Genomic DNA, 21933 nt, shown 5'->3' on the forward strand with positions numbered 1-21933 from the left:
GTTATTCCAGAATCGGGTTCCTGCTACTGAGAAGGACTTCGAGAAGGTGGCTGAACGATAGATAGATTGGCACAGAAAGGATACTGCTCTAACAGGAACGTGTGTTCCTGCCATGTTGTTCAGTCAAGAGCGTTAAGGTTGAGGGGACGTATGGGGGCAGTGTACTTTGGTAAGGCAGTAGAGAAGACAAAAGAGTATGGAAATCTATGCGCTTATCTGCCCGCAGCCAGGATAGCTGTGTGCAATGCGATCACAGAGTGAAACACCACAGGCATTCATAACCTGCTCCAGCCGCCACTAACGTTTGTGAGAAAGACCTTCCAGGATAACGTTGCCGTAATCCATAGTTGAAAGTATAAGTGTTTTGTACAAGTTTCTTTTTCAGGTCAGGAAATTTTGTATTCTTGGCACACTCTTGACACTGTGGATCATGAAATATTGTATTCCCTAACTATTCCCGAAATAGAATGTCCCATGCAAGTCCAACTATTGTTCCGCGTACAAAGTCTGTTAGTTCCCGTCGTGCGACCAAAACCACGTCGGAAACCTTTTTACATAAATCACGTGAGTACCAGTGACAGCTGCGTCAATACACCGCCCTGTTATACCGTTTGTACGCGATATTATCGCCATTTGTGTATGTAGATATCGTCATCCCATGATTTTCGTCACCTCAATGTATGTAGAATGTACTTGCTTTGTGCGTATGCTGGATGCTAATCATTTGCTGGAAAAAAGCGCAGGTCACTCTCGTTTCCAAGAAGTATCGACGAAAGACCCACAAAACTATAGCCATATATGTCTGACGTAGGTCTGTTGTAAAGTTCTGGGACGTACTTTATGCTCGCGTATTACATTTCTGGAGATCGAAAATCTCCTCCGTAGGAACTAACATTATTATTATTATTATTATTAAGCATTACAATCCATGAAGGCTTTTTGCTGCAGAATGGACAATGTTGAACCACTTTGCTCTGTCTTTACAAGTAATTTGCCACTGTCTGTCATGTCCTAGTTTTCTGAGATCGTCTTGAATATTGTCCAAGTATCTCATGCGTGGGCGTCCAAGAGGTCGTCTTCCGGTGGGAATCTCTTCAGTCACTTTCTTGATGGTCCTGTTTGGTGGTGCTCTGATGACATGCCCTATCCATTTCAGTCTTTTGGCTTTAATTTTGGCCACTATATCGGAGTCTTTATATAATTTGTAAATTTCATTGTTATTTAGCAATCTCCATTCATCACTGATCCTATCTCTTATGGGTCCAAATATTTTTCTCAAAATTTTTCGTTCAAATACTCTTAATCTGTTTTCCTCTTTTTTTGTGAGAGTCCAGGTTTCAGATCCATAGGTGAGTACTGGTATAATCAATGATTTGTATACTTGTAGTTTGGTGTTCCTAGAAATTAACTTGCTTTTGAAAACTGTCAAGAGACTATAGTAGCATTTGTTAGCCTTCTGAATTCGTGATTCTATTTCAATTTTTATGGAGTTGTCAGAGGTTACTATTGTACCAAGGTAATTAAATTCATTTGTCTTTGTGAAAGCTGTGTTATTAATTTGCAGTACATTATTATTTGATGGATAGCGGGATAAGATAAAGTACATTGTTTTGTCTGTATTCAGCTGGAGGCCTGTGCCATTTGTGGCTTTAATTAATTGTGCTGTAAGAAGCTTCAAATCATTCTCACTGTCAGATAATAATGCAATGTCATCAGCGTATGCTACAATGTTAATTTTGCTTTCCAGTTGTGCTCCAATTTGTAGTAGCTTTACTTTTTGGATTATTCTATTGATTACTATGTTAAAAAGAACTGGTGAGAGTGAATCCCCTTGTTTGACTCCAGTTTTAACCTCAAAGTCTTCAGAAAGTTTGCTAGCTACTTTTATTTTGTATTTTGAGTTTAAAGTGCAAGATTTTATTAAATTTATCAATTTGTTAGGGATGCCAATCTGCCTCATGCACTTCCATAAATATTCCCTGTTGATACTGTCAAAAGCTTTTTTAAAATCAATGAAAAGCATATGTACATTTTGATTGAATTCATATTTCTTTTCACCCAACATCCTTAGGACATATATATTGTCAATAGTCGATCTGTTAGGTCTAAATCCACATTGGGCATCATCTAGGGAGTCTTCAACGTAAGGGCTTATCCTTGCTAACAGTATATTTGTCAGAATTTTATATGTTGTGTTTAGTAACGCAATTCCTCTGTAGTTTGAACAATTTGTTGGGTCCCCCTTCTTGTATATAGGGCACACAACTACTTCTTTCCAATCATGTGGGACCTGTTCCTGCTTCCAGATGTTGGTGATGATTTTGTGTAAGCAGTTTACAAAAGGAAATTTACTGAGCTTCCATATATCTGTGTCTATACCATCACTTCCAGGAGCTTTATGTCTCTTCAGCTTCTTGATGCTTTCTTTAATTTCTGCTAAGCTGGGCTCTTCGTCCGATGGGTCAGCAGTAAGATATTCATTGTCATCTTCCTGAGAGACGCTTATAGTTGGAGCATTTAGTAACTCATTAAAATATTCCTTCCATCTGTTAGCAATGTCACTTCTTTCTGTTAGCAAGGAGCCATCTGGGTCTGTTATGAACTGTCCATAATTTTTTATATTCCCACTTTTAAACATATTTATGCTCTTGAAAAATCCTCTGGAGTCTGTGGTACGGTCATTCTCAGCTCTTTTTAATTTGTAATTCATAAAATCCCTTTTCTTTTTCCTAATGAGTTTCCTGGCAAGTTTCTGTTTCTCTTCAAAAATAAGTTTGTTTTGTGTTATTGGTTTTTGTAGGAATTTTTCCCTTGCTAATTTTCTATCTTCGATAGCGTTCGAGCACTCGGCATCAAACCAGGGGTTCTTAGTTGTAGTAAAATGTCCCAAAACTGAGGTAGTTGCTCGTGTGATATTTTCTTTCAGAGCGTTCCAGGCTTGATTAGTATCATCATTGTTAATTTTACTTTCCACTTCAGGTTTGTGTGTTTCTAATTCTCTAATGTACTGGTTGAGAATGTTTGGGTTTTTCAGTTTCATTGTATTAAACCTAGGAACACCATTTAATTTAGACCATTTATGTCTTGAGAGTGAGATCTTGAACTTGGCTTTTACAAGAAAGTGATCCGAATCACAGTCTGCTCCCCTTTGACTTCTGATATCATGTATGCATTTATGATGTTGTTTTTCGATTAATACATGATCAATTTGATTTTTTGTGATGCCATCTCTTGAAGCCCATGTTTGTTTATGTATATCTTTATGTGCAAAATATGTACTTTTGATCAACATGTTTTTGGAAGTGGCAAAGCTAATAAGTTTTGTTCCGTTTTCATTACTCTGCTGATGTAGACTATGAGGTCCAATTTGCTGGTTTATAATGATTTTCATGTCCTAACTTGGCATTGAAATCTCCTAGAATTATTTTAATTGAATTTTTCGAGAATGTATCATATACCTGTTCCAATTTGTTGTAAAATTCTTCTTTAATATTGTCCTCTTTATCCTCTGTTGGAGCATGGCAATTTATAACATTTAAAGTCTTATATTTGCATTGAATCGTAATGTGAGATATCCTTTCATTCACTGCCTCAAATTTCCTAATAAAAGGTAACAATTTGTTGTTTATTATAAATCCTGTCCCTAGTGCATGTATTTGTGTATCATTTCCCCCATACATTATTGTATACTTATTTTTGTTTATACTTCCCTTACCCGTCCATCTGGTTTCTTGTACTGCAACTAAATCCATTTTATACCTTTCAAGTTCCTGTATGACATTTATCAGTGATCCTGATCTATAGAGACTTAATACATTCCATGTTCCCATATTCATAACCTTTAAATTTTGCAAGTTCGTCATCAAGTTTGGTGGCCCAGCATTCTTGTCATTCTGATTCGTAGCAATCCATTTTCTCCTACAGGATCCTGTGATAGGGTCGCTGGCCCTAAGCACAACCCCCAACCTGGAGGACCAGGGTCTTGATTTCGGGGATGCCTACCCCTAGAGCAGTTGCTTTCACTTCAGCTAACGAACTTGCTCTGCCCGGCCTGTTGGTCCGCGGGAGGTATTTGATTTCCCTCCTACCACCCATATCTGGGAGGCGTTCCCCGATCCGCCACCTGGGGACGCGCCCTCTAGGAGTTACAGGCTCTCCCGAGGGGTAGGAACTAACATGGGTTCCGAAATCAACGATTATGTGAAATTCAGCTTGCTGTGTTCTTGCACGTTACACAGAAATCAGCAAACATATCATGTTTTCTTAATTGAGATAAATATTCAGTTATAAAGGTTACTGCGGCGTACCCAAGGCACTGTTATAAGTCGATTGCTAATCACAGTACATATAAATGAACTAGTAGATAACGTCGTAAGTTCCATGAGACTTTTCACGGATGGTGCTGTTGTACACAGAAAAATCACAATCCTAGAAAAAGTAGCAAGAACTGCAGACGATCGACGCTTGGTGCAAGGACTGAAAGATGAGCCTCAGCATAAGCAGATGTAACGTGTTGCGCATAAATACACAGTAAGACCCATTGCTGTAGGATTACACAATTGTAGCACAATCAGTGGTGATGCCAGACTGAGATTCACTGGAATGAGCCTTAGGACGTATAGTCCACCTACAAAGGAGGTACCTTACAATATCCTCGTTCGACCAATACTTGAATGCCGCGCGGGATTAGCCGAGCGATCTAGGGCACTGCAGTCACGGACTGTGCGGCTGGTCCCGGCGGAGGTTCGAGTCCTCCCTCGGGCATGGGTGTGTGTGTTCTTTAGGATAATTTAGGTTAAGTAGTGTGTAAGCTTCGGGCTGATGGCCTTAGCAGTTGAGTCCCATAAGATTTCACACACATTTGAACATTTGAACAATACTTGAATATTGCTCGTCAGACCGCGGCTTGTGACAGATAGGGTTGATAGGGAGAATTGAGAACGTCTAAAGAAGATCATTGCGTTTGGGTACAGGTTTATTTACTAGCACGAAAACGTGCAGACACTGTAAGACTGGTGTTCTGTGTCACGGTGTGGTTTGCTGATAAAATTTCGAGAAAGTACTTTCCTAGAAGAGCCAAAAATGCATTGGCTCCTGGTACGTATATCTCGAGAAAAGACCATACACGAATTCGATCTCACCCGGAGGCTTACCAGCAATCGTTCTTCCTGGCGCCATCGCGGCTGAATTGAAAGGGGCGAAGTGAGAGTGAAGTACCATCCGCCACACACACACACACACACACACACACACACACACACACTAATGTGACTTGCGGAGTATAGACTTAGAGTGTAATTGATTTTGATTAGGGTTTTTCGTAGTTTCCTTAATGATCTGCGGTGAACGCGGGATGGTCCATTCGACACAGTAAGATCGGTTCTGCCAATTTTTATCACAGGTCAGCTGTCCATTTGACGATGTCACTGCTAATGGCCCGAATAAGAATACAAGTGACAGCTTGTCGCTAGTTGCGGAGAAAGATTTCAACATCCCGTTTTGCAACCGTAATTTCTTTTAACCAATCTGAACCAATGCCGTGATTCTTCCCTTGGAAACTTAATAGCTACATTCTATCCGCCTTTTCCTACAAATTTGTACATATCCAGTCTCAGGAGATTTTGTGATCAACAGCTCACGTATTACTTACGGAGTAATAATTGTAATAGCTTCTTTATGTGCAGAGGCGTTTTACCACTATGAGATTGAAAATCGTCATACAAAGGGTTCGGAGGCAAGCGAGCTTTACTTACTACAGTCGTTTATGAATCAACGACCAAATGTGACGTGGAAGACTCAGCAGCAAAGACAAAAAGACAGGTGCGTTTTCGAAAAGCATAAAAATGAAAGTGGTGACAGCGTACAATGTCCGAAGTTTGCGAAATTTGCGTGTTGTTCTGTTACCAGATAATGAAATCAGAATATAAAGGGCTTGTGCTGATAAGAAACTAACGTCATGAATGAAGACACACATGATGTTTAAAATATTGGATTGGATTGGATTGTTTGCGGGAAGAGACCAAACAGCGAGGTTATCGGTCTCATCGGATTAGGGAAGGACGGGGAAGGAAGTCGGCTTTGCCCTTTCAAAGGAACCATCCCGGCATTTGCCTGGAGCGATTTAGGGAAATCACGGAAAACCTAAATCAGGATGGAGGGACGCGGGATTGAACCGTCGTCCTCGCGAATGCGAGTCCAGTGTGTTTAAAATATTCTACCAGTGCAAAACTATTAATTTTTTGGTAGATAAATAATTTACAAATGAATGTGAGACGAACTAAATGTGTTTATTCCAGTGCACGAAGGATCTCGAATGGGTGAGTCAGGTATATACACATAACCTCTCAACTTGAGAAACAAATCTGTTAGTTTTTACTGTACAGCGAACGATCCTCACTGTTGAGCTAGTTGCACAGAAGCCATTACCGAGCCCTACTGAGGGTGAGGATTGTTTCTTTGCATACGCATCTTGGTTTAACTTTCAGAACCGAGAAATTATTCGTGTCGTACTCTATTCAACGATGCAACTAAATCATTTTTGCGGAAGGGTATGTCAAGTCACAAACTGGTGGCATCCAAGTTCACACACTGTACGACCCCCCAATAAGTAATCATCCGAATGGATCGGAAATCGCGAGTTGTGATATACATATGAAGGGCTTATTTCAATAGTGGTACAAGTCCACTTTTGTTCATTCTGATATACAGAGTCCTAAAGTTAAATGAGCGCTGAAAAATTTTGGAGTTGAGATACCAGACATATTCAAAAAATGGCTCTGAGCAGTATGGGACGTAACTTCTGAGGTCATCAGTCCCCTAGAACTTAGAACTACTTAAACCTAACTAACCTAAGGACATCACACACATTCATGCCCGAGGCAGGATTCGAACCTGCGACCGTAGCAGTCGAGCGGTTCCAGACTGAAGCGCCTAAAACCGCTCGGTCACTCCGGCTGGCCCAGACATATTCAAGCATATGGCTTCTTGCTAGAGATGAAACTTTCTTTCTGTTTGTTTGGACCATTAATGTCAGAAGCGTTATAGACAGAAACGTCGAGGTAATGGACTTGTACCACTGTTGAAATAAGCCCGTCATATACAGACAAACAATTGATTACAAATTCAGAAAAATTGGATGATTTATTCAAGAGAAAGAGCTTCACAAATTCGGCAAGTCAGTAACGCGTTAGTCCGCCTCTGGCCCTTACGCAAGCAATTATTCGGCTTGGCATTGAATGATACAGTTGTTGAGTCCTCCTGAGGGATATTGCCCCACATTCTATCCAACGGAGCGTTAGATTGTCAAAATCTGGAGAAGGTTGTGTGGTCCTGCCCACACTGCTTCAGACGTTCTCAATTGTGGAGAGATCAGGCAACCGTGCTGGCCAAGCTATGATCTCGCAAGTATGAAAACAAACAGTATTCGCGCCCTGTGCGGGCCGTCGTTATCTTGATGAAACGTGAGCCCAGGATGGCTTGCTATGAAATGTAACGAAACGGGGCATAGAATATCGTTGATGTATCGCTGTGCTGTAAGGATACCGAGAATTACAACGGAAGGGGTCCTGCCATGGAATGAAATGGCAGCCCACGCTATCACTCCTGGATGTCAAGTCATATGGTGGGCGACAGTCAGGTTGGTAAACCACAGTTTTCCGGGGCGTCTCTAGACACGTCTTCGCATGTAATCGGGGCTCAGTTCAAAGCGGGACTCATCGGTGGAGACAATTCTACTCCGGTCAGTGGGATTCCAGGCGGAAGACCTGTCTGAAGAAGTTGGTTGGTTGGTTGATTTGGGGGGAAGGGGCCAGACGGCGAGGTCATCGGTCCCATCAGATAAGGGAAGGAAGTCGGCCGCGCTTTCGAGGGAAGCATCCCGGCATTTGCCTGAAGCGGTTTAAGGAAATCACGGAAAACCTAAATCAGGATGGCCGTATCCGGGTTTGAACCGTCGTCCTTCCGAATGCGAGTCCACTGTGCTAACCACTGCACCACCTCGCTCGGTGTCTGAAGAAGTCCCGACAGCGGTGGGACGCAAACCCGACTGTCGTCCACTATACGGTATGAGAAATAGAAGTGATGATCTAGGGTACCATCCTATTTTATAGTAGGATACCTTCGGTTGTCATTTGTGGCATCCGTAGAGTACAGCGATACGTCGACGACACCGTCGCGTTGCGAGGGCTGGCTGTGAGCTGCAGTTGGCGCGAAAGCGGCCGCCAGGGAAAGACGCTGGATGATGCAGGCGGCGGTGGTGGGGCAGGCTCCTCGCTGAGCTAATAGCGAGCGCACACCGGCGCTCGCTGCACAACGGACGCAGCCGCCGTCGCCCTCGCTGTCGCCGCTGCCACCGCCACCGCCGCTGCCGCCTTCTTCCTTCGGTACTGCATAGGCCGCAGACATGCCCGTTGCAAGCCAAGGTACGCCGCCGAGTCGTCAGCTGATCGCCTCAACGCCGACGGGAGTGACACTTTGTAAAGTCTTACTGTAGAAGTAATGTTGGTAGCAACCATTGTTGTGATTATTTGAATCTAGCATGTGGAACAGTGGAGACCTGTGCGGTAGGCGTTTCGTATCTCTACTCACATTTCTTTTGTCTATTGTATTTTGGTAACTGCCACATTATTTTATCAGTATGTGGTTCACTTATTTTCCTGAAATTTTTGCGTTTAGATATGACTCAACAGTAATCTCCGTGGCATTGAGTCATTCGGAAAACCACTCACTCATTGCTATACTATCGCTGTGATTGTGATCGATATTTATCAATTTTTACTTGTTATTTGTAAATTGGCTTCAGGACTCTACTTTGCAAAAAAGAAGCTGATTTACGGTTGATTGGACTTAGGTATCGCCGAGGACGACAGATGTGTCTTAATGTCACAAGCTGCCCTCAGCGCTGTTTGTTTGAACACTGCAGTGCGTTACTAGGAACGGTCCTATTGGTATGTCTTCGACTTCCTCCGAACTTTGACCTGACATATAAAGCGGAACATAGCATTTATCGTACGCTCAAAACCGCTGAAAACTTGACTTTTTTACATCAACAAATCATTGCTGGCGGTGAAAGAAGCAAGTGAGAGAATGAGATACCATTCATAGTCATTTCTCCGACTTTATTAATCTTCATTTTTTTCACCTATACACTCTGAAAAATAATCTAAAAATATTTCTGCTCATTCACAACACAGACGTGCAACATTCACATCGACAATTCAACCTGTGATTGTTCGTCAGTCCGCCCGAGCGCAAATCTGTTATGTGACGGTATCCGAACGTATTCCGGTATTTGACATCCTTTCCCATATTTAAATTGCAATTGTGTGCAAAAGACATGCGCACATGTAAGACGTAAACCTGATGAGCACTTCTGCATTACCAGATCTCTCGAGGTTGTTAAACTACCATATTGAATGGAGTTCTACAAACTGCGACATAGTTGCGAAGATCCAGGAAGTACAGAATTTGTTTCTTTAATTGCAGTCGAGGATCCCGAAAGACTGTCGCCAACGATGGATTGTGGTCCATAAAGACCATCTTCACATCTTTATGAAATAGAAGAAGCCTTATATTATACTAGTGTGGTTAAGCCAATGTGACATCCTCAAAAGATATAAACAAAATGATTAGAGCATCTGTACATTAGAAAGTCGAGTATTGTCCACAGACCACTTGTGTACAATCGCCTACTGAAAATCTTGTTTTATGCCTTGAACTGTAGATGAAGTATTGCATACATCAATTATGAGTGGCACCCTGTACATCCATAGTCAGGCGTTTTTATAAGATTTTTGCAGTACTGTCACTCAATACAGTAGGCCTATACGAGATGATAGTTGATTTTTTCCTCTTCTGTTTCGTTTACGAATGCCGCTATTTTTTAAATAAATAGAATGCTTTGTTAATAACGAGTGTCCTAATATCTATAAACATACAATATTTGTTGCAGCAGCTCTAATCGCGGTAATAGCCACTGACTTGAAGAACGTTTACATATGAATTCTGAAACCACTGTGAAGTGCATAACAGACGGTGCTTAGTATTGTAGCACAAGTTTGGGTACGGAGCGCGGGAACAATGACTGCTTAAATGGATTTGTGCGCGCTTCAAGTAAACGTCGAGGCCACTAATGGGAGCAATACGTAGGGTGTCGTAGTGTATTCCTAGAGTCCTCACTTACTACTGGTTCTTGAAACTTTTGAACAAGGCTTTCGCGGCGTATATTTTCAATTGTCTGCCTGTTCAGGTTCTTTCAACTTCTCCGTGACGCTTTCCCATGTATCACACAAACCTGTGACCATACATTTGTTCAAAAACACTATGGGACTTAACATCTCAGGTCATCAGTCCCCTAGAACTTCTTAAACCTAACTAACCTAAGGACATCACACACATGCATGCCCGAGGCAGGATTCGAACCTGCGACCGTAGCGGTCGCGCAGTTCCATACATTTGTTACCCTTCTTTATATACGGTCAGTGTCCCGCTCTTAGTCTTGTTTTGTATGGGTCCCACACAGTCGAGCATTCTTCTAAACTGGGTCGCACGGGTGTTTTGTAAGCAATTGCATTTGTATACTGATTGCATTTGCCAGTATCCTACCAAAGCATCTAAGTCTGCCACCTGCTCTGCCTAAAACTGTGCTTAAATTATCATTTCATTTCGTAATTCATATCCTTACAAGTTGTTAGACCCAAGCACTTGTAATGAATGGACGGTGACGCATTGATATTGCAGTCATAGAACACTACACTTTTTTTGTTCGAGTTGTGTGCGTCAGCAAAATTACCACTACAGCTTACTCGTGTGTACAGTGCTGGAAGAAAGGGCCCGTTGTCGGCTCGTAGATAGCGGAGAGAATGACATCACGGCGTCGCGTGGCTTCGCCAGCACAGGACAGTCCGTGCGTCCCTGCTGGCCTTGGCGCACCCGGAAGAACGGCCTGCGATGCCTGTCTGACCTCTTCCGCCACTCTGGTTTATCCGCAGACCCGTTACCGGTTGGCTCGTTGCTATGTTACTCTTCAGCGAGACAGTAACTCGAGGTACAAAGTCCAGGTCGGGCTGTGAACAACTGCACCGTTCTGGAACCGCGCGACCGCTACGGTCGCAGGTTCGAATCCTGCCTCGGGCATGGATGTGTGTGATGTCCTTAGGTTAGTTAGGTTTAAGTAGTTCTAAGTTCTAGGGGACTGATGACCTCCGATGTTAAGCCCCATACTACTCAGAGCCATTTGAACCATTTTTAAACTGCACCATACTTACGTTTCGACGTGGTTCCCCTTAGGTCAATGCGCTTTGTTCAACATTCAGCGTTCTCTCCTGAGTATATTCCGTCCTTGATGCGCGGTTCTGTAAGAGGCAAAAGTAATCGCCGTAGCTGTTAATACATATATTTCACTGTGAGGAAAATGGCTCTGAGAACTATGCGACTGCCGGCCGCGGTGGTCTAGCGGTTCTAGGCGCTCAGTCCGGAGCCGCGCGACTGCTACGGTCGCAGGTTCGAATCCTGCCTCGGGCATGGATGTGTGTGATGTCCTTAGGTTAGTTAGGTTTAAGTAGTTCTAAGTTCTAGGGGACTGATGACCATAGATGTTAAGTCCCATAGTGCTCAGAGCCAACTATGCGACTTAACTCCTGAGGTCATCAGTCGCCTAGAACTTAGAAGTAATTAAACCTAACTAACCTAAGGACATCACACACATCCATGCCCGAGGCAGGATTCGAACCTGCGACCGTAGCGGTCGCTCGGCTCTAGACTATAGCGCCTAAAACTGCACGGCCACTCCGGCCGGCTCACTGTGAGACAAGACTGTCAATGCCTCCACGGAAAAATGTTTGTGGGCCCTCCCACATGTTACCGGCGTTGCTTCGAGTACGCTGCAGAAGTTTCGTTGGGAAGCCCTTACACATCCTCCTACCAGTGGTCGTCAAACTTTTTTACTTAAGAGCCAATGCTGACATTGTAGGGCGACAGCTTTGTCCGCATTGGAAGAGGGCGGGGGGCGTTACATAGCCACTCAAAGAGAAATTGTTTTCACCAAGCTGTGGTTACTGATAAAAGCTTACCACTTTTACATTTTGAGTCTACATATTACAAGGTACCACACCGAAGTGTAAAAGAAAATAATGTATTGCAATTACATGCACTTTTCTGAAGGCTTGCACAGTGACCAGTTTTCCGTACCTAAGCGGGTACTGCGACCAGGATCCTATGTTTGTTTTCCTGATTAACGGAGATATTTTCAAGGCATCTCCACGCACTACTATCTGGAAGAACACCAAACGACTGCAGCAGACAGTTTTCAATCGGACTCTTGCATCAGGCCAAAATAACAGAACACAAGACGATTTTAAGTAGTATAACTTAATTAATTCAAAAGTGCCACAAAGGGGTAGAATGGCGGGTGATAGCTTTCGGTATAAAAGTGTTTAGAAGTCAATATTGCCTGTTGTATTATGCGTGTTTTTTGGAAGCAGTTCTTTCTGGGGTGAACACTCAGGTCACTTTTTCCGACGAGTAGTGTGTCCACTTCTCGCGATCGGACGCTATGTGGGCATTAGTCATCCACAGAAGAAAGTGTCAAATTGAAATAAATAACAAGCAACTACATTTGTACGCTAAAAGACGTAGTAGTCTGACCACTTCTCGGCAGGCAGCACCGCCGTTTAGGGCAAAAAGTAATCAGTGGCCACTTTTCCCGTCCTGGCCACTTTCTCACACCTTCGTCCACGGACCTTCTATTAATTGGTAACCTACATAATTAGCATGTTGTACTAATTAATAACAGTAATTAGAAAATGAGACCCAAATCACAGATCTTTACTTAATGTCTTGAATACATTTCTCTTTAACTCATTGCATCGCATTGCAACAGCCTCAATTTGATTACGTATCACTTGCTACGAACATTTACCACTTTTGAAGATAACCATCTCTATAATGTGCATCCATGTTGCTTCCGTTTCCCATTTATGCCATAGCAACTGATCGATGCCAGCTGCGCATGCTCTGAGTTGTCAGCATTGGACGACAGACAATAAAATATCCCCCGCTCTCACTTGTATTTAACCGCCCTGCCCCCGACGTAACCGGAAAACTTTACTGGCGGCCGAATACACCAACGTCAATTAAAATTAAGCAAATTTCAAAATATTACTGTCTCCATAAGTATTTTTGTTTGTTACTCAGCAAGAAAAATACAGTCTTAAGAAGCTCTTAACGCTAGTTGAAGTTTTTGCTCTCAGCTGTTAGTTGCTAGAAGCGTGTTGTTATAAAAAAGGGCGGAGAACCATGGGCTGCACGAACACTCCATTCGGGCCGCAGTTTCATGACGACTGCCCCATAAAGTCCCTACCTCTCCCATGCAATTGCCATATGTTTGGAACCCTGAAGAAAGACGTTCTTGGCCGTCGATCTGCTTCGGACGAATAGTTGCACGCCTAGGTACAACATGGTTCCGAAGCCAACTGCAAATATTTTCCGATGAAGCCATTAACCGTTTTGTCTCACTGTGTTATGAATGTATTAACAGTTATGGCGATTATTTTTGTAATAATAAACAGTTTACTTACTTTTTTCCGTATTTCTCACTTTCATTTAACTACCCCTCAGAAGTTTGTAAAATTTGCATCTACTACTGCCATAATGTCATTAGACTCCTCAAGTTTTCCAACCACGACTTTTTTATATGTGCGAGTATGCGGAAGTTAGAACATGATAAACCTGGTCAATATTTTTTATTCACTGATTTAGTTACTGAAAGTTGGCGGAGGTAAGTTCGGCCGAAATTTTTTCAAACAGGCCTTGTTGTGTTCGGAAAGGGTAGATTAAATACACTTATTGGTGGAGTATTTTTTACTGTTACAAGCCGTTTATCGTGTAGTGAAATTGAAGTAGTTAGTTCCTGCGAGCTAGTGTGTATAAAGGTTATACTTGACCACCGGGATGTATTAATAATTGGTTTCTTTTACTGACCCCCGACTCATACAATACAGTTGCTGTATAGTCCAAAGAAAACGTGAGTCTCCTTTCAAGTAGGTACCCCGCTCATACAATTACATGGGGTGGTGATTTCAGTCTACCCTCGATATGTTGGCAAAAATATATGTTTAAATTCGGTGGTAGGCGTAAAACATCGTCCGAAATCGTACTAAATTCTTTCCCCGCATTACTTCAGGAACCCACTCGAAGTGTAAATACTTGCGGAAACATATTTGACCTCGTAGCAATAAATAATCCTGAGCAGATAGGGAGCATCTTGACGGATACAGAGACTAGTGGCCGCAAGATCACGATCTACTGAGTAACGGTACCAAAAATAAAGGCAAAAATATATATATTTAAAGAAGCAGATAAAACTTCTTGTGAGGCTTTCCTAAGGAACAGTCTCCACTCCTTCCAAATTAAGTATGTAAGCATAGACCAGCTTGTGGGTTAGATTCGGCACTGATCCCTCATAGTACGCAAAACAGCTCAGAACACTGTTGCTGAAGCAACGGAAAAAAATGCCAAATTCAAAAGAACGCAAAAATCTGCAAAATTGACGATATTCTACCGAAGCTCGAAACTTAGCGTAAATTTCAATACGAGGTTCTTTTAACAGTTTCTGAGAGGGAAATTTTTCTTGAAATCTGGGAGAAAACCCAAAGAGATTCTGGTCTATGTAAAGTGCACCAGCGGCAAGACACAATCAACACTTTCACTGCGCGATAGCAGTGGTAATGTTATCGATGACATTGTCACTGAAGCGTAGTTATAAACACGGTTTTCCGAAATTCCTTCGCCAAAGAAGACGAAGTAAATATTCCAGGATTCGAATCAAGAACACCTGCCAACATGAGCAACTTAGAAGTAGATATCCTCGGTATAGCACTTAATAAAGGCAAATCTTCCGGTCCAGATGGCATATCGATAAGGTTCCTTCCAGAGTATGCTGATACAACAGCTCCATATTTGTCAGTCATATACAGCCACTCCCTCCACGGAAGATCCGTATCTAATGAGTGGAAAGTCGCACAGATCACACTAATATTCAAGTAAGGAAAACCCATATCACTGATGTCGATTTGCAGTTGGATTTTGGGACATATAATATGTTCGAACTTTATGAATGACCTCGAAGAAAAGACTGTGTTGACATATAGTTAGCACGGATTCAGAAAATATCGTTCTTGTGAAAAACAACTATTATTAGCTCTTTATTCACACAAAATATTGAGTGCTGTCGACAGTGGATCTGAATAGATTTCCAGAAGGCTTTTGATACCGTTCCTCACAAGTGATTTCTAACGAAATTGCGTGCCTATGGAGAATCGTGCCAGTTGAGTGACTAAATTCGTGATTTCCTGTCAGAAGGGTCACAGTTCGTAGCAACTGACGGGAAGTCGTAGAATGAAACAGATGTAATATTTGGCGCTCCCCAAGGAAGTGTTATAGGCCCTCTGCTGTGCCTAATAAACGACTTAACTAGACAATTTAAGGAGCCCTCTTAGATTGTTCGCAAGGAGACTGCCTACACTATACTTGCCCGTCCTCTTCTGAGTATTGTTGCGCAGTATGGGGTCTGTATCAGACAGGATTGACGGAGAACATCCAAAGATTTTTTTTTGTTCTTTTTTCCCTTTTTTACTATCGCGAAATGGGAGAAGACTGTCGCGGATGTGATAAGAGAGTTGGGGTGGCAAGCATTGAAATAAGAGCGTTATTTTTTGCATTTTTCTTTGCGCCGGGATCTTTCCACGAAGTTTTTATCACCGACCTTCTCCTTCGAATGCGGAAATAGTTTGTTGATGGCTCCCTACATAAGAAGAAATAATCAAAGTAATAAAATAAGAGAAATCAGAGCTCGCAAGGAGAGATTTAAGTGTTGTTTTTTACCGCGCGCTGTTCGGAGTGGAGCGGAGCGGAGCGGTAGAAAATAATCTAAATGTGGTTCGACTAACCTTCTGCCAGGCACTTATTGTAAATTGACAATTCCAGCATCTTTCCACGTATTTCTTTTTCACCCATGTGCCCAGAAGACCTCTGTAGTATTCGTCGCGTGTTAGACAACCCTTTGAAAGCTAATAAATGAGGAGAATCTCTTTTGTATCACACAAAACGGGCTAGAACATTTCCGGCGGATGAAGTAGACTTTCCGCTTTATAGACCCGTGAACCAAACATCACCACCCAGTGCTTCGTTCTCGGCATGAATTGTTTGATACACATTTTAAAATGGTCCAAATGTTTCTCAGGAATCCGTTTTTACGTTTGCTTTTAATCAGCGTACAATATGTTCATGGCGTGAGATTGTTCATACACCTTTAATCACTAATAGTCCGATATCATTCCGTGTGCTAATCTATAGCAGCAGTTTTAATACCACTTTGGTTATCAGATGGATAATTATGATCACGATGACTCTCAGCCGCTCTTTTCCTAATTGTGAAAATCAAAGTACTCGTTTACTTGTAAATCGAATTAACTTTGGACACGATTCCGTAGGCGATAACATGCCCCCAAACAAAGAATTTTATGGCGGCTCAATATTCCATTTTACCCATTTGAATGAACCACACACATCACGTTTACCCCACAAAGCCACATGAACAGATTGTAGCGCAAGTCAAGCTGATACCTGATTTTCTTTATAGCGTAGCGTATAGTGCGGTGATAAAACTCATGCGCCCGGGTTCCCAGGTTCGATTCCCGGCGGGGTCAGGGATTTTTACTCTGCTTCGTGATGACTGGGTGTTGTGTGATGTCCTTAGGTTAGTTAGGTTTAAGTAGTTCTAAGTTCTAGGGGACTGATGACCATAGATGTTAAGTCCCATAGTGCTCAGAGCCGTAAAACTCATGCTATACCTCTAGGATGGTGGGAGCCGATCGTGGTAGGAGGTTAATGTCTGAAATTTGGTGTTCTCACGCTATAGCAATCACAGCGTCGCAAAACCGTATGTTGCCATGCTTTAAAAGCATGGAATTTCGGCCCTGCTGCTGGCTTTATTTAATTTCTTCCATTAATATCTCGGTTACGAAATTTAAAACCAAGTTTCTACATGATAAAGCTGACATCATCCCGTAGGTTGGTACGCATACACAGTGCTGTGTTACGGGTGGTACGCCATATTTAGTGAAACAGAATTGTCACTGTGTTCGATATCAGACATTTATTGTTTCGTAAGCGAGAAAACGCATACTTCACACTTTTAAAAATTAACGGTCTGAGTCATAAGAAATGTCACTGTTTTGAAGGTATCCTTAAAACAAAATGATCCTCTTTCACAGAAGCTAGCTGAACTGCAACCTTCATCGAAGAGCGGAAAATAACTTTTATGTTTTTGTTTAAGGATTCTGTCTGATTTCAAGGAAAACTTGGAAATTCGCAAGCTGTTAAAAAAACTGCAAAATAATTTGCGCTATCGAAACGAGAATATCACGATAGAACATACAATATACTGCGCAGCCTGTGCTCTAACTAGAGAACTATTTTCAAATGAAGTGTGGTTTTGAAGCTATATCAATGTAGGGTTCGAGACTTCGAGAAAATACACTCCTGGAAATGGAAAAAAGAACACATTGACACCGGTGTGTCAGACCCACCATACTTGCTCCGGACACTGCGAGAGGGCTGTACAAGCAATGATCACACGCACGGCACAGCGGACACACCAGGAACCGCGGTGTTGGCCGTCGAATGGCGCTAGCTGCGCAGCATCTGTGCACCGCCGCCGTCAGTGTCAGCCAGTTTGCCGTGGCATACGGAGCTCCATCGCAGTCTTTAACACTGGTAGCATGCCGCGACAGCGTGGACGTGAACCGTATGTGCAGTTGACGGACTTTGAGCGAGGGCGTATAGTGGGCATGCGGGAGGCCGGGTGGACGTACCGCCGAATTGCTCAACACGTGGGGCGTGAGGTCTCCACAGTACATCGATGTTGTCGCCAGTGGTCGGCGGAAGGTGCACGTGCCCGTCGACCTGGGACCGGACCGCAGCGACGCACGGATGCACGCCAAGACCGTAGGATCCTACGCAGTGCCGTAGGGGACCGCACCGCCACTTCCCAGCAAATTAGGGACACTGTTGCTCCTGGGGTATCGGCGAGGACCATTCGCAACCGTCTCCATGAAGCTGGGCTACAGTCCCGCACACCGTTAGGCCGTCTTCCGCTCACGCCCCAACATCGTGCAGCCCGCCTCCAGTGGTGTCGCGACAGGCGTGAATGGAGGGACGAATGGAGACGTGTCGTCTTCAGCGATGAGAGTCGCTTCTGCCTTGGTGCCAATGATGGTCGTATGCGTGTTTGGCGCCGTGCAGGTGAGCGCCACAATCAGGACTGCATACGACCGAGGCACACAGGGCCAACACCCGGCATCATGGTGTGGGGAGCGATCTCCTACACTGGCCGTACACCACTGGTGATCGTCGAGGGGACACTGAATAGTGCACGGTACATCCAAACCGTCATCGAACCCATCGTTCTACCATTCCTAGACCGGCAAGGGAACTTGCTGTTCCGACAGGACAATGCACGTCCACATGTATCCCGTGCCACCCAACGTGCTCTAGAAGGTGTAAGTCAACTACCCTGGCCAGCAAGATCTCCGGATCTGTCCCCCATTGAGCATGTTTGGGACTGGATGAAGCGTCGTCTCACGCGGTCTGCACGTCCAGCACGAACGCTGGTCCAACTGAGGCGCCAGGTGGAAATGGCATGGCAAGCCGTTCCACAGGACTACATCCAGCATCTCTACGATCGTCTCCATGGGAGAATAGCAGCCTGCATTGCTGCGAAAGGTGGATATACACTGTACTAGTGCCGACATTGTGCATGCTCTGTTGCCTGTGTCTATGTGCCTGTGGTTCTGTCAGTGTGATCATGTGATGTATCTGACCCCAGGAATGTGTCAATAAAGTTTCCCCTTCCTGGGACAATGAATTCACGGTGTTCTTATTTCAATTTCCAGGAGTGTATTTTGAAAGCGGGATTATGCTTTTTTATGTATGTTATTATATCATTCATTGGCTTGCAACAACATGAGTACGCATGTATAATGCAGGTCAATGTTCGTAATGAAGCACTCTTCTCAAATAGGCCGCTTACGCGTGAAACATTATAAATTTCACGCCGAAGTATGCCGAAACAGCGTACATGCGCACTCATATTATTGCAAGCCACTGAATGATGTAATAACATACATAAAAAAGCACAATCCCGCTTACAAAGTATATTTTGTTTCAACACCTTGGTTATTAAAATTGTTCCTGCTTTAAATGTACAGAAAAATACTTACTTCTTTGCCTATTATTACTTCCCACATATATTTTCTCGAATTCCTCCATTGCTATTTAGACATAGCATCAGGGGATGGACACCGTAAGCCATTCACTTAAAAAAAATACGCTTATCAAGTTGATAGCATTAACTGAACAATAAAGTATGTATTCTCGTATACTGAAAATCGCAGTTTATTGTCTAGAATAATTTTTGAATTATTAAAGATGTTCACTGTACGTCCCTCAACAGGCTACTGAATGGAAGAAAGTGTGATCGCTAGAATTTGGGCGGCAGAGTTTCGAGGGGTGTCGCTCCATGTCTGATCACCAAAATCCTGCGCTAAATTCTAAATCCCTCCTGTGTGTCATTGAGTGAAGGGGTGTTTATAATGACCTGTGAGTGGAATAAGTACGTGCAGCTCGGGGGTTCTTTTCAGGTTTTCATTCACAATGGCAAACATGTCCGCATATAGAGTCACCAGTTGGAAAAAATTTAAAGTACGACCTAAAAGACATTGTTGTTGTTGTGGTATTCAGTCCTGAGACTGGTTTGATGCAGCTCTCCATGCTACTCTATCATGTGCAAGCTTCTTCCTCTCCCCGTACCTACTGCAGCCTACATCCTTCTGAATCTGCTTGGTGAATTCACCTCTTGGTCTCTCTCTACGATTTTTACAATCCACGCTGCCCTCTAGTACTAAATTGGTGATCCCTTGATGCCTCAGAACATGTCCTACCAACCGATCCCTCCTTCTAGTCAAGTTGTGCCACAAGCTCCTCTTCTCCCCAGTTCTGTTCAATACCTCCTCATTAGTTATGTGATCTACCCATTTAATCTTCAGCATTCTTCTGTAGCACCACATTTCAAAAGCTTCTATTCTCTTCTTGTCTAAACTATTTATCGTCCATGTTTCACTTCCATACATGGCTACACTCCATACAAATACTTTCAGAAACGACTTCCTGACACTTAAATAAATACTCGATGTTAACAAATTTCTCTTCTTCAGAAACGCTTTCCTTACCATTGCCAGTCTACATTTTATATCCTCTCTACTTCGACCATCATCAGTTATTTTTCTCCCCAAATAAGAAAACTCCTTCACTACTTTAAGTGTCTCATTTCCTAATCTAATTCCCTTAGCATCACTTAATTCGACTACATTCCATTATCCTCGTTTTGCTTTTGTTGATGTTCATCTTATATCCTCCTTTCAAGACACTGTCGTTCAACTGCTCTTCCAAGCCCTCTGCTGTCTCTGACAGAATTACAATGTCATCGGCGAACCTCAAAGTTTTTATTTCCTCTCCACGGATTTTAATGCCTACTCCGAACTTTTCTTTTGTTTCCTTTACTTCTTGCTCAATATACAGATTGAATAGCATCGGGGACAGGCTACAACGCTGTCTCACTCCCTTCCCAACCACTGCTTCCCTTTCATGTCCCTCGACTCTTATAACTGCCACCTGGTTTCTATATAAATTGTAAATAGCCTTTCGCTCCCTGTATTTTACCCCTGCCACCTTCAGAATTTGAAAGAGAGTATTCCAGTCAACATTGTCAAAAGCTTTCTCTAGGTCTACAAATGCTAGAAACGTAGGTTTGCCTTTCCTTAATCTTTCTTCTACGATAAGTCTTAGGGTCAGTATTGCCTCACGTGTTCCAACATTTCTACGGAATCCAAACTGATCTTCCGCGAGATCGGCTTCTACCAGCTTTTCCATTCGTCTGTAAAGAATTTGCGTTAGTATTTTCCAGCTGTGACTTATTAAACTGATAGTTCGGTAATTTTCACATCTGTCAACACCTGTTTGTTTTGGGATTGGAATTATTATATTGTTCTTGAAGTCTGAGGGAATTTCGCCTGTCTCATACAGCTTGCTCACCAGATGGTAGAGTTTTGTCAGGACTGGCTCTCCCAAGGCTGTCAGTAGTTCTAATGGAATGTTGTCTACTCCCGGGGCCTTGTTTCGACTTAGGTCTTTCACTGCTCTGTCAAACTCTTCATGCAGTATCATATTTCCCATTTCATCTTCATCTACATTCTCTTCCATTTCCGTAATATTGTTCTCAAGAACATCGCCCCTGTATACTCTATACTCTATATACTCCTTCCACCTTTCTGCTTTCCCTTCTTTACTTAGAACTGGGTTTCCACCTGAGCTCTTGATGTTCATGCAAGTGGTTCTCTTTTCTCCAAAGGTCTCTTTAATTTTCCTGTAGGCGGTATCTATATTACCCCTAGTGAGATAAGCCTCTACAGCCTTAGATTTGTCGTCTAGCCATCCCTGCTTAGCCCTTTTGCACTTCCTGTTGATCTCATTTTTGAGACGTTTGTATTTCTTTTTGCCTGGTTCATTTACTGCATTTTTGTATTTTCTCCTTTCATCAATTAAATTCAATGTATCTTCTGTTACCCAAGGATTTCTACTAGCCCACGTCTTTTTACCTACTTGATCCTCTGCTGCCTTCACTATTTCATCCCTCAAAGCTACCCATTCTTCTTCTACTGTATTTCTTTCCCCCATTCCTGTCAATTGTTCCCTTATGCTCTCCCTGAAACTGTACAACCTCTGGTTCTTTCAGTTTGTCCAGGTCCCATCTCCTTAAATTCCCACCTTTTTGCAGTTTCTTCAGTTTTAATCTACAGTTCGTAACCAATAGATTGTGGT

The 21933-nt window shown here is 42.9% G+C and overlaps 1 protein-coding gene across 6 annotated transcripts in view; it reads left to right on the forward strand.

The window, feature by feature from the left end:
- Window positions 1–21933, forward strand: part of LOC124714119 (CAP-Gly domain-containing linker protein 1) — a 526326-nt gene that overhangs the window by 382243 nt on the left and 122150 nt on the right. For 2 of the 6 annotated variants that reach the window (XM_047242998.1, XM_047243000.1), the window contains exon 1: window positions 8267–8420. The exons of the other annotated variants lie outside the window; for them this stretch is intronic. In XM_047242998.1, coding sequence (XP_047098954.1) covers window positions 8402–8420 — 19 coding nt within the window. In that variant the 5' untranslated portion in view covers window positions 8267–8401. Of the gene's footprint in view, window positions 1–8266; window positions 8421–21933 lie in introns of those variants that run through there. 6 annotated transcript variants of the gene reach the window in all.

This window comes from Schistocerca piceifrons, chromosome 1 (genome assembly GCF_021461385.2).
Source record: "Schistocerca piceifrons isolate TAMUIC-IGC-003096 chromosome 1, iqSchPice1.1, whole genome shotgun sequence".
Taxonomy (NCBI): domain Eukaryota; kingdom Metazoa; phylum Arthropoda; class Insecta; order Orthoptera; family Acrididae; genus Schistocerca; species Schistocerca piceifrons.